Source organism: Pseudorca crassidens, chromosome 9, assembly GCF_039906515.1.
Source record: "Pseudorca crassidens isolate mPseCra1 chromosome 9, mPseCra1.hap1, whole genome shotgun sequence".
Classification (NCBI taxonomy): domain Eukaryota; kingdom Metazoa; phylum Chordata; class Mammalia; order Artiodactyla; family Delphinidae; genus Pseudorca; species Pseudorca crassidens.
Genome location: NC_090304.1, coordinates 51,609,112 through 51,622,446, shown reverse-complemented (window position 1 = coordinate 51,622,446; position 13,335 = coordinate 51,609,112). Strand labels below are relative to the sequence as shown.

The following is a 13,335-nucleotide window of genomic DNA, read 5'->3' as shown; positions in this document are numbered from 1 at the left end:
CATACTGTATTTGTTTTTCTCTTTCTGACTTACTTCACTCTGTATGACAGACTCTAGGTCCATCCAACTCACTACAAATAACTCAATTTCGTTTCTTTTTATGGCTGAGTAATATTCCGTTGTATATATGTGCCACATCTTCTTTATCCATTCGTCTGTCGATGGACACTTAGGTTGCTTCCATGTCCTGGCTATTGTACATAGAGTTGCAATGAACATTGTGGTACATGACTCTTTTTGAATTATGGTTTTCTCAGGGTATATGCCCAGTAATGCGATTGCTGGGTCATATGGTAGTTCTATTTTTAGTTTTTTAAGGAACCTCCATACTGTTCTCCATAGTGGCTGTATCAATTTACATTCCCACCAACAGTGCAAGAGGGTTCCCTCTTCTCCACACCCTCTCCAGCATTTATTGTTTGTAGTTTTTTTGATGATGGCCATTCTGACCAGTGTGAGATGATATCTCATTGTAGTTTTGATTTGCATTTCTCTAATGATTAATGATGTTAAGCATTCTTTCATGTGTTTGTTGGCAATCTGTATATCTTCTTTGAAGAGATGTGTATTTAGGTCTTCTGCCCATTTTTGGATTGGGTTGTTTTTTTTTTTTTGATATTGAGCTGCATGAGCTGCTTGTAAATTTTGGAGATTAATCCTTTGTCAATTGCTTCATTTGCAAATATTTTCTCCTATTCTGAGGGTTGTCTTTTCATATTGTTTATGGTTTACTTTGCTCTGCAAAAGCTGTGAAGTTTCATTAGGTCCCATTTGTTTATTTTTGTTTTTATTTCCATTTCTCTAGGAGGTGGGTCAAAAAGGATCTTTCTGTGATTTATGTCATAGAGTGTTCTGCCTGTGTTTTCCTCTAAGAGTTTGATAGTGTCTGGCCTTATATTTAGGTCTTTAATCCATTTTGAGTTTATTTTTGTGTATGGTGTTAGGGAGTGTTCTAATTTCATTCTTTTACATGTAGCTGTCCAGTTTTCCCAGCACCACTTATTGAAGAGGCTGTCTTTTCTCCACTGTATATTTTTGCCACCTTTATCAAAGATAAGGTGACCATATGTGTGTGGGTTTATCTCTGGGCTTTCTATCCTGTTCCATTGATCTATCTTTCTGTTTTTGTGCCAGTACCATACTGTCTTGATTACTATAGCTTTGTAGTATAGTCCAAAGTCCGGGAGCCTGATTCCTCCATCTCCATTTTTCTTTCTCAAGAATGCTTTGGCTATTCGGGGTCTTTTGTGTTTCCATCCGAATTGTGGAATTTTTTGTTCTAGTTCTGTGAAAAATGCCAGTGGTAGTTTGATAGGGATTGCACTGAATCTGTAGATTGCTTTGGGTAATATAGTCATTTTCACAGTGTTGATTCTTCCAATCCAAGAACATGGTATATCTCTCCATCTATTTGTATCATCTTTAATTTCTTTCATCAGTGTCTTATAAGTTTCTGCATACAGGTCTTTTGTCTCCTTAAGTAGGTGTATTCCTAGATATTTTATTCTTTTTGTTGCAGTGGTAAATGGGAGTGTTTTCTTAATTTCACTTTCAGATTTTTCATCATTAGTGTATAGGAATGCAAGAGATTTCTGTGCATTAATTTTGTATCCTGCTACTTTACCAAATTCATTGATTAGCTCTAGAAGTTTTCTGGTAGCAACTTTAGGATTGTCTATGTATAGTATCATGTCATCTGCAAACAGTGACAGCTTTACTTCTTCTTTTCTGATTTGTATTCCTTTTATTTCTTTTTCTTCTGTGATTGCTGTGGCTAAAACTTTCAAAACTATGTTGAATAATAGTGGTGAGAGTGGCAACCTTGTCTTCTTCCTGATCTTAGAGGAAATGGTTTCAGTTTTTCACCATTGAGGACAATGTTGGCTGTGGGTTTGTCATATATGGCCTTTATTGTGTTGAGGAAAGTTCCCTCTATGCCTAGTTTCTGGAGGGTTTTTATCATAAATGGGTGTTGAATTTTGTCGAAAGCTTTCTCTGCATCTTTTGAGATGATCATATGGTTTTTCTCCTTTAATTTGTTAATATGGTGTATCACATTGATTTGCATATATTGAAGAATCCTTGCATTCCTGGGATAAACTCCACTTGATCATGGTGTATGATCCTTTTAATGTGCTGTTGGATTCTGTTTGCTAGTAGTTTGATGAGGATTTTTGCATCTATGTTCATCAGTGATATTGGCCTGTAGTTTTCTTTCTTTGTGACATCTTTGTCTGGTTTTGGTATTAGGGTGATGGTGGCCTCATAGAATGAGTTTGGGAGTGTTCCTCCCTCTGCTATATTTTGGAAGAGTTTGAGAATGATAGCTGTTAGCTCTTCTGTAAATGTTTGATAGAATTCGCCTGTGAAGCCATCTGGCCCTGGGCTTTTGTTTGTTGGAAGTTTTTTTCGTTTTGTTTTGTTTTGCGGTACGTGAGCTTCTCACTGTTGTGGCCTCTCCTGTTGCTGAGCACAGGCTCCGGACGCGCAGGCTCAGCAGCCATGGCTCACAAGTCCAGCCACTCCGCGGCCTGTGGGATCTTCCCGGACCAGGGCACGAACCCGTGTCCCCTGCATCAGCAGGCGGACTCTCAACCACTGCGCCACCAGGGAAGCCCTGTTTGTTGGAAGATTTTTAATCACAGTTTCAATTTCAGTGCTTGTGATTGGTCTGCTCATATTTTCTATTTCTTCCCGGTTCAGTCTTGGAAGGTTGTGCATTTCTAAGAATTTGTTCATTTCTTCCAGGTTGTCCATTTTATTGGCATATAGTTGCTTGTAGTAATCTCTCATGATCCTTTGTATTTCTGCAGTGTCAGTTGGTACTTCTCCTTTTTCATTTCTAATTGTATTGATTTCAGTCTTCTCCCTTTATTTCTTGATAACTGTGGCTAATGGTTTATCAATTTTGTTTATCTTCTCAAAGAACCAGCTTTTAGTTTTATTGATCTTTGCTATCGTTTCCTTCATTTATTTTTTATTTATTTCTGATCTGATCTTTATGATTTCTTTCCTTCTGCTAACCTTGAGGTTTTTTTGTTCTTCTTTCTCTAATTGTTTTAGGTGTAAGGTGAGGTTGTTTATTTGAGATGTTTCTTGTTTCTTAAGGTAGGATTGTATTGCTATAAACTTCCCTCTTAGAACTGCTTTGCTGCATCCCATAGGTTTTGGGTTGTCGTGTTTTCATTGTCATTTGTTTCTAGGTATTTTGATTTCCTCTTTGATTTCTTCAGTGATCTCTTGGTTATTAAGTAGTGTATTGTTTAGCCTCCATGTGTTTGTATTTTTTACAGATTTTTTTCCTATAATTGTTATCTAGTCTCATAGCGTTGCAGTCAGAAAAGATACTTGATACGATTTCAGTTTTCTTAAATTTACCAAGACTTGATTTGTGACCAAAGATATGATCTATCCTGGAGAATGTTCCATGAGCACTTGAGAAGGATGGGTATTGTGTTGTTTTTGGATGGAATGTCCTATAAATATCAATTAAGTCCATCTTGTTTAATGTATCATTTAAAGCTTGTGTTTCGTTATTTATTTTCATTTTGGATGATCTGTCCATTGGTGAAAGTGGGGTGTTAAAGTCCCCTACTATGATTGTGTTACTGTCAATTTCCCCTTTTATGGCTGTTAGTATTTGCCTTATGTATTGAGGTGCTCCTATGTTGGGTGCATAAATATTTACAATTGTTATATCTTCTTCTTGGATTGATCCCTTGATCATTATGTAATGTCCTTGTCTCTTGTAATAGTCTTTGTTTTAAAGTCTATTTTGTCTGATATGAGAATTGCTACTCCAGCTTTCTTTTGATTTCCATTTGCATGGAATATCTTTTTCCATCTTCTCACTTTCAGTGTGTATGTGTCCCTAGGTCTGAAGTGGAACTCTTGTAGACAGCATATATACAGGTCTTGTTTTTGTATCCATTCAGCCAGTCTATTTCTTTTGGTTGGAGCATTTAATCCATTTACATTTAAGGTAGTTATCAATATGTATGTTCCTATTACCATTTTCTTAATTGTTTTGTGTTTGTTATTGTAGGTCTTTTCCTTCTTTTGTGTTTCCTGCCTAGAGAAGTTCCTTTAGCATTTGTTGTAAAGCTGGTTTGGTGGTGCTGAATTCTCTTAGCTTTTGCTTGTCTGTAAAGGTTTTAATTTTTCTGTCAAATCTGAATGAGATCCTTGCTGGGTAGAGTAATCTTGGTTGTAGGTTTTTCTCCTTCATCACTTTCAATATGTCCTGCCACTCCCTTCTGGCTTGCAGAGTTTCTGCTGAAAGATCAGCCGTTAACCTTATGGGGATTCCCTTGTGTGTTATTTGTTGTTTTTCCCTTGCTGCTTTTAATATTTTTTTCTTTGTATGTAATTTTTGATAGTTTGATTAATATGTGTCTTGGCGTATTTCTCCTTGGATTTATCCTGTATGGGACACTCTGTGCTTCCTGGACTTGATTAACTATTTCCTTTCCCATATTAGGGAAGTTTTCAACTATAATCTCTTCAAATATTTTCTCAGTCCCTTTCTTTTTCTCTTCTTCTTCTGGGATGCCTATAATTCGAATGTTGGTGGTTTAATGTTGTCCCAGAGGTCTCTGAGACTGTCCTCAATTCTTTTCATTCATTTTTCTTTATTCTGCTCTGCAGTAGTTATTTCCACTATTTTATCTTCCAGGTCACTTATCCATTCTTCTGCCTCAGTTATTCTGCTATTGATCCCTTCTAGAGAATTTTAATTTCATTTATTGTGTTGTTCATCACTGTTTGTTTGCTCTTTAGTTCTTCTAGGTCCTTGTTAAATGTTTCTTGTATATTTTCTATTCTATTTCCAAGATTTTGGATCATCTTTACTATCATTATTCTGAATTCTTTTTCAGGTAGACCTCCTATTTCCTCTTCATTTGTTAGGTCTGGTGGGTGTTTACCTTGCTCCTTCATCTGCTGTGTGTTTCTCTGTCTTCTCATTTTGCTTATCTTACTGTTTCTGGGGTCTGCTTTTCGCAGGATGCAAGTTCGTAGTTTCCGTTGTTTTTGGTGTCTGTCCCCAGTGGCTAAGGTTGGTTCAGTGGGTTGTGTAGGCTTCCTGGTGGAGGGGACTAGTGCCTGTGTTCTGGTGGATGAGGCTGGATCTTGTCTTTCTGGTGGGCAGGTCCACATCTGGTAGTGTGTTTTGGGGTGTCTGTGGCCTTATTATAATTTTAGGTAGCCTCTCTGATGGGGCTGTGTTCCTGTCTTCCTAGTTGTTTGGCGTAGGGTGTCCAGCACTGCAGCTTGCTGGTTGTTGAGTGGAGCTGGGTCTTGGCGTTGAGATGGAGATCTCTGGGAGATTTCCGCTGTTTGATATTACGTGGAGCTGGGAGGTCTCTTGTGGACCAGTGTCCTGAACTTGGCTCTCCCACCTCAGAGGCAGAGCCCTGACGCCTGGCTGGAGCACCAAGAGCCTTTCATCCACACGGCTGTACAAGGAGGAGCTCCTTGATGAGATGCAAAAACCACAGGCCAGCTGTGAACTCAAGAGTCTGCTTCCCAGTTCACCTGGCGGAAGCTGTGGGCTTTCCCTCCACAGAGTGCGCAGGCCCAGTGACTCCCTAATGGCTGCTTTTTTTTTTTTAATTAATTAATTAATTTATTTATGGCTGTGTTGGGTCTTCATTTCTGTGCGTGGGCTTTCTCTAGTTGTGGCAAGCGGGGGCCACTCTTCATCACAGTGCGCAGGCCTCTCACTATCGCGGCCTCTGTTGTAGAGCACAAGCTCCAGACGCACAGGCTCAGGAATTGTGGCTCATGGGCCCAGTTGCTCCTCAGCATGTGGGATCTTCCCAGACCAGGGCTCGAACCCATGTCCCCTGCATTGGCAGGCAGATTCTGAACCACTGCGCCACCAGGGAAGCCCTAATGGCTGCTTTTTAAAGAACAAATAAATTTCATAAAATAAAATTTATAAAAATTCCTTAATTGGGAAATTCAAAAAAAATTCCTTCCTTAGTCATCCATTTTGAGTGGATTTTGTAGTGAGAATTTAAACATGAAGAAAGAGACCTTTTATTTTACTAGTGGGAGAGGGATCTCAATCCTCAAGTGGGCTTTGAGAACCTGTATTAAAATGCATGGTACTCAATAAATGAGTCCCCTTTCTCCTCTGTTCATTCTGTTCTTCCCTACATAAAATACTTTCCTTCATCCATTAGAAGCTGATTCTAATTCAGTATGTTTATTCTCTTGTCCCTCTGAAGGCACCATTCTAATAATCTGGTGACCTGCCCCTCACTTTAGGTTATATGTTTACCAGCCTTTACTGAGGGCATTCTGTGTACTATTAGGCATGGTGCTAGATGCCAGGAAATGTATCCTTTCGAGGCCTCAGATTGCCTAAAGACAAATGGGAAACATACATGCAGCAGTCACAGTATAATTTGATGTTGGCCTGACAGTAGCCACTCAGTAGATGTCTAACAAATTAATAAATTAATATAATGGAGATATGTCTAAAGTGAAGGAGCCACTGAGTCTATCTGGGAAAGTCAGGGAAGATTTCACAGAGAACAAGGACTTGAACTGAGATTTGAAGAATAACTAGGAATTTATCTGTGGACAAAAAAATATAGGGGAGTTATTCCAGCCAGAGGGAACAGTACTCAAAATCATAGGCTTGTGTTCGGATTGACATTTATTTTCCAGGAAAAGACCTATCTGCTTCTGAAATTTTTTATTAAAGTTTGTATGATTTTTGAAATCTGATGTTTCCAAATTTTCAAGAATCACATTTAGTTGACCTAACTTATCAAATAACCCCAACTGACAGACTAATAAAAAACTACCTAATCTACATTTAAAAGTCGATAGGAAATTCCTTTTATAGCATTTCTCTTCAGTTTGTAATTTATTTGAATTATTTTTGTTCTACTATTACTCTGGGAATTGTTATGTTATAATATATGCCTCTTTTAAAATAATCAAGTTAAATAAGTGCACTTTTCCAGAGCTAGGCTACAGTGCTGTTTGATATTTAATTGTAAAAGTCTCATGTTCTGCTTCAGGAAAATAACAATGTTCTTTAAATTATTGTGCTTAATAGCCTATATGTTACTATTCCTTTATGTATTTTAACTATACTTTTAAGAGGTAAAGGAAAAGTGTTAAAAGTATGAACCAATGATTAAATTAGCCAGCATTTTAAAAAGAAGCAGTCACTAGCATTCCTTTGCTGGAATCAACCACTACTGATACCACCATTTTAAAAGGTAATGATCTTTACTAGATTCAGATTTATATTCATCTTTGATCTCCGGAGTGGCATTAGAACATTTCTCTATGTATTGTTTAGTACCCTGGGCTGTGTTTGCCTTGTATGGAATTCTCATTTGTCTAGAACTGTATTATAGGTAGCCATGTTTTTCCATGGCTTGATTTCAGAATTCATGAAAAAGATCAGTTTACTTGAATTTTAGTTATGTGTTATTATTCCCTACCCAGAGGGTCCCAAAGTCACGTCTCCCAATCAGTGGTAATTGTGATCTGTTCTGATCATTGGGCACTCCTGAGTAATAGTAAACCCATAGGGAATGAGAAAAAAGCCCTATCTTTTTTTCTCCAGCTTTTAAGTACAGATAATACTCAGTAAAAAGGTACAGATTCTGTATGGGCATGTTGGCCATGCAGCCAACACACATTTTTAGACCCATTTACCAGTTCCTAAAATGTACCTCAGTAATAAAAATTAAATATCTCTATCAGTTGCCTCCTTTCTCATCTACTCTGTGCTCTATAAGTTCATTCTCCTTGAGATCCTTTCATTATATCTTCCGTCTTGTTTTTGCTTCATTATTTGGGCTATCAAGAACCTGGGAATTATTTGGACTTTTTTATTAACAGTAATGACAAAATTTTTTGTTTCAAGTTATTTTCTGTTGGGTCTTTAACATTAGCAGTTACCATCTATTGGATGCTTATGTATATACCATAAGAGAATGTTTAAAATATGACCTCGTTTTGCCCTAAATAACACCTATGAGATAGGTGGCATTTTCACCAATTTTTGGCTGTAACTAAGACACAGATTAACTAACAGCCCAAGATCATGAAGCTAATAAATGGCATAGAGAGGATTAAAACTGGGTTTATCTGGCTTAAAAACCTGTACCTGGGCTCTTCAGAGTATACCTTTCTACCATACATCCTATAGATTACATTTGCGTCTTCATCTAGGGTTTAACTTTTAAACCCTGGCTTCTGGGGACAGATAATGTAAATGCCTAGATCCTTTTTCAAAATAAATATAATAAGAGAGCTGGTTCCCTAATAGCCCAAAGAATGAATCGGTATAAAATGTAAATGTAAAGTTGGTTAGATTTGAATATGTTTCAATTCATTTATCATTATATAATCTAGCTTTAGCTGAAATGTCTGCATAGAGTAAAAGTTTTTCAACCTTGCCTAAGTCCCCCCAACAAAAATATTAAATTTTTAATCCAATTTATCAAATCCTGTTTACCAATTTTGAGCTATATGTGACCTTGCAAAAGTCAGTTTGGGTTTTTTTACTTTCTTTTTTAATATTTATTTACTTTTGGCTGCGTTGCGCATGCAGGGCATGCGGAATCGTTCCTTGCAGCACACAGGCTTCGTTGCTCTGCAGCATGTGGGATCCTAGTTCCCCGACCAGGGATTGAACCCGCATCCCCTGCATTGGAAGACGGATTCTTAACCACTGGACCACCAGGGAAGTCCCACAAAAGTCAGTTTTTAAAGATTTTCCACTCTAAAATTTTGCTTTTTGTATTAAAATCATCTTTGGATAATTCATATTTTAAAACATTATTTTCTTTCCTAGTTATTTTACTAAAGATTTTTTTCATGGGTTCTTAAGAGTTTAGAGAAAGTTAAAATAGTTTAGTGGTTAAGAGCTCTAATTCTGGAATCGGAAGTTGTAACAATTGAATATCTGGCGCACACTGGAAATTTTATTTAACATCTCTGAGCCTTGATTTCCTTTTCTATAAAATGGCTGTGTGACCTATCTCATAAGATTGTTATAAAAGTTATGTGAAGCACTTTCCACAGTACCTTGCATAATTGTGGTTAACTGTTACTCTTGTTTAGTTTGATTTTTCAGTTTGTTCTTTGTGAAATATGGTTATAGCGTTTTAGGGCAAGAAGAAACCCTTAGTAATCATTTGATCTAGCACCCCTATCTTTGAGATGACATTAAGGCCCAGAAGAACGACAAAAGCTAGCTTGAGGTTTGGTGGTAAGTATAACTAAATTAAACCCAATATTTTTGAGGATGGATAGGTTGTGTCGCTGTTATTGTATTGTTTTATTTTTCTCTTTTCACTTCTATGCAATGATTCTTTAATCCCATTGAAACTGTTGAGTTGTTTCCATTTTGTCTGTGCAACTATTTTAGTGTCATAGTAGGTTGGCATAAATACTTTTTCTTCTTTGCTTAGCTTAGCTAGCTTGCTTTATACCCAAAATGGATCATGCTACAGTTAGAGATGAAGCTTTAATGTTCAGCAATGTAAGACAAAAATCTGTGATCATTTATGGTTTTCATACCGTCCTCTTTGTCTTCTGCTAATCTTCTGTGACATGAGACATTGCTTCCCACAGTAGTGGAGCATGCCTCCTGTTTTGAGTGCTGGTAAAGTGAAGGCCCTCTGGTCTACCTACAAAATGGTAGTGATTTCAGTAAGGATAACAGTACTTTTCTCTCTGTTTTCTCTTGTGTTGTAGAGCCGACAGTTAGAATCAGAAACTGGGACCACAGAGGAGCACAGTTTAAACAAAGAGGCTCGGAAATGGGCCACACGTGTGGCACGGGAGCACAAAAATATTGTTCACCAACAACGGGTAAGTGTGATAGAGAATCTTAGGTTATGTCTGGCATTAAGCCAAATGTCAAACCAGTTTAAGGAGTTGAATTTTATTGATGCGGAAAATACCCAATAGATGTTTTTTCTATAATTTCTCAGCACTCAGAAGTATGTTCTCAGCTATGTTCTAAACTTGAAAATTCCTTAAGCCCTCTAGCAGCAACACAGTAATTTATCTGTTTGCCATAGAATTGCTTAAGGAAGACTAGTGATAGTGTATTATAATCTTTTGGGCAGTGGAAGAGATGTGCATATGTTGAATTAGGCTTTTCATCTCCAAGACAGACTTTCTGAAGATGCAGTTGTAGATTCCATGAAAATGTATCTTCAGGACTACACTTTAGGGACTTCCCTGGTGGTCCAGTGGTAAAGAATCCTCCTTAACAATGCAGGGGACGCGGGTTCAATCCCTGGTCAGGGAACTAAGATCCCACATTCCGCGGGACAACTAAGTCCACGCACCACAACTACTGAGCTTGCACGCCTCAACTAGAGAGCCTGCATGCCGCAAGCTACAGAACCCATGCGCTCTGGTACCTGCACGCCACAACTACAGAGCCCTTGTGCCCTGGAGCCTATGCACCACAACTAGAGAAGAGAAAACCCACACGCCACAACTAGAGAGAAGCCTGCATGCCACAATGAAAGATCCTGCATGCCTCAACGAAGATCCCACGTGCCGCAACTAAGACCCAACGCAGCCAAAAATAAATAAATAATAAATAAATCTTTTAAAAAGATGAAACTTTAAGTACAAAGAAATTATTTTAGATATAGTAAATTTTTTTCTATTTTCCATTTTATTTATAACTTTATTTTTCTTTTTCTTTACCTGCATATCCAGCTTCTTAAGAGAATTGTCTGTGTTTAGTATCTCTATTTCCTAACCTCCCGCTTATTTTTTAGCCCATTACATTTGAGCTTTCCCTTCTTCCCCTTTCCCTGCACCAATTCATAGAGACTGCACATGCCAAAATTACCAGTGATGTCTGTTACTAAATCCAAAATGGCCACTTTAATTTCTTATCTTACTCAACCCGTTGGCAGTTGTATCACAATTGACAGTTCCCTTTGTCTTGAAATATTCTCTTCTCTAGTCATCCATGACTTAAACACTGTCATGGTTTTCCTTTTCCTCTCTAACATTCCTAGATTCTTTTAAAGGTTCTTCTTTCTTCATCTTACATTTACATTTTAAATTCCTTACGCTTCCATACTAGGCTATCTTCTTTTCTTATTCTTTATTCTCATTATAGGCAGTCTTTACTACTGCCGTGGTTTCATTTACCAACAGATAATAAATTACCATCTCCAACAATGGGCCTTTCTTCTGTGTATAAATATATCCTCTAGCCTGCTTTGACATCTTCTTTTCACTGTCACATCTTTTCTCAGGCATCTCGAATTCAGTGTTCCACTTATCTAATGCTGCATAACAAGCCACATCAAATTTAATGCCACAAAAAGAGAATCTTTTAAATTGTTTCTTACTACTCTGGGGGTTGGATGGGCTCAGCTTGGCAGTTCTCATTTAGTGGGTGGGGGTGGGGGTCTGTCATGTAATTACAATCAGATAGTGGCTGGTGCTAGAGTTATCTCACAGGCTTCCCCACTGAAATATCTGGTGTTTGGACCAGGAAGACTTGAACAGCTGGGAACTGGAATAATTAGAGCACCTCATGCATCTCTGTCTCTTTGTGGTCTCTCCATACAGTTTCTCCAACATAGTGGCTTCAGATTAGCTGTACTTCTTACATGGTAGCTGGTAGCACAGGGCTGCAAAGGTGTGAGCCCCAAGAGTGAGCCAAGTAGGAGCTATACCATCTTTTCTGATCTAGCCTCAGAAGTAACAAGATTTTAATTTATGTCATGTTTTTATTAATTGAGGCAGTCACAAAGCCCTGTCCAGATTCAAGGAGAGAAGTCATAAAATATCAATATTTCTTGGTGGGGAAATTGCAAGGTTCTAGAAGAACATGTGGAATGGGAAATATTGTAGTAGCTATTTTTTGAAAAACACAATCTGCCACAGCCTAACTTCTGGCCGTAACAGTTCACATGCCTCTTGCATGCAAAATATAACTCTCCTCTTCACCCAAAATACCCCAAAGCTCAGCATCAGACTCCAGCTTGAAATCTAGAATCTCGTCACCTAAATCAGATTCAAGGACAGATAAGCTTTGGGGTACAGTTCCTCTAATACAGTTTATCTCAATCAAAAAATTTGTGAACTAGAAAGACAAGTTATCTGTCTACCACACATCTAATAAACAGTGATGAGATTAATTACTGCAGCTTTATACTTCAAAATGTGAAGCACACAAAGAGGTTTTTTCCACTAGAATGTCTGACTCTATTTGAAAGTAAATGTTCAGATGTTAAAAATAAATCTGTTTCCCCCCTCTGTTATCAAGGCATGTTGAGTCTTTCTTCTAGGAGGTAGACACAGACAGATTTCAATGACTTTTCTAGTTCTTTATAGTGTGACCTCTGATGGGCTTTAATCTAGTAAGGTATAGTTTAAGCAATAAAATGAAAGAGAAAAATATTTGAAAAAAATTGTAGCTGAAAATTGTCCAAACTTAATAAAAACTGTAAACCCACAAGTCCAAGGAGTTCAACAAACCCGAGGTAGGTAAAACACAAAGAAGCATATATTCAGTTTGTTAAAAAGCAGTAATACTCAATGGTGAGAGACTGAAAGCTTTTCCTCTAAGATCAGGAATAAGACAAGGATGCGCCCTTTCACTACTTCTATTCAATATAGCACTAGAAGTTATAGCCACAGCAATTAGGCAAGAAAAAGAAATAAAAGGCATCCAAATTGGAAAGGAAGAAGTAAAATTATCTCTGTTCACCAATGACAGGATCATTTATTTATTTATTTAGGCTGCTCTGGGTCTTCATTGCAGCATGCACTCTTCTCTAGTTGTGGTGCATGGGGTTTTCTAGTTGCGGCATGCGGGCTTAGTTGCAGTATGTGGGATCTTAGTTCCCCAACCAGAGATCAAACCTGGGCCCCCTGCATTGGGAGTATGGAGTCTTAACCACTGGACCACCAGAGAAGTCCTAACATGATCTTATATGTAGAAAATCCTAAAGATTTCACACACATACACACACACACACACACACACACACACACACACACACCTGTTAGAACTAATAAACTCAGCAAAGTTGCAGGAAACAAAATGAACTCACAGAAGTCAGTTGCATTTCTACACCATATAATATACATTATACAATGAATAATTAGAAAAGGAGATTAACACAACATTGCAAATCAACTATATTTCAGTAAGATAAATTTAAAAACAAAAACATAAGAAAGAAAAGGAAATTAAGAAAACAGTTCCATTTACACTTCCGTCAAAAAGAAGAAAATACTTAGGAATAAACTTAACCAAAGAGGCAAAATACTTCTACACTAAAAAGTATAAAACACTGATGAAAGGAA

General features: G+C 37.6%; 1 protein-coding gene across 4 annotated transcripts in view; it reads left to right on the top strand.

The window, feature by feature from the left end:
* Positions 1 to 13,335, top strand: part of FCHSD2 (FCH and double SH3 domains 2) — a 292,291-nt gene that overhangs the window by 235,141 nt on the left and 43,815 nt on the right. For all 4 annotated transcript variants that reach the window (XM_067750247.1, XM_067750245.1, XM_067750246.1 and 1 more), the window contains one exon: positions 9,736 to 9,852. In XM_067750247.1, coding sequence (XP_067606348.1) covers positions 9,736 to 9,852 — 117 coding nt within the window. The remainder of the gene's footprint in view (positions 1 to 9,735; positions 9,853 to 13,335) is intronic.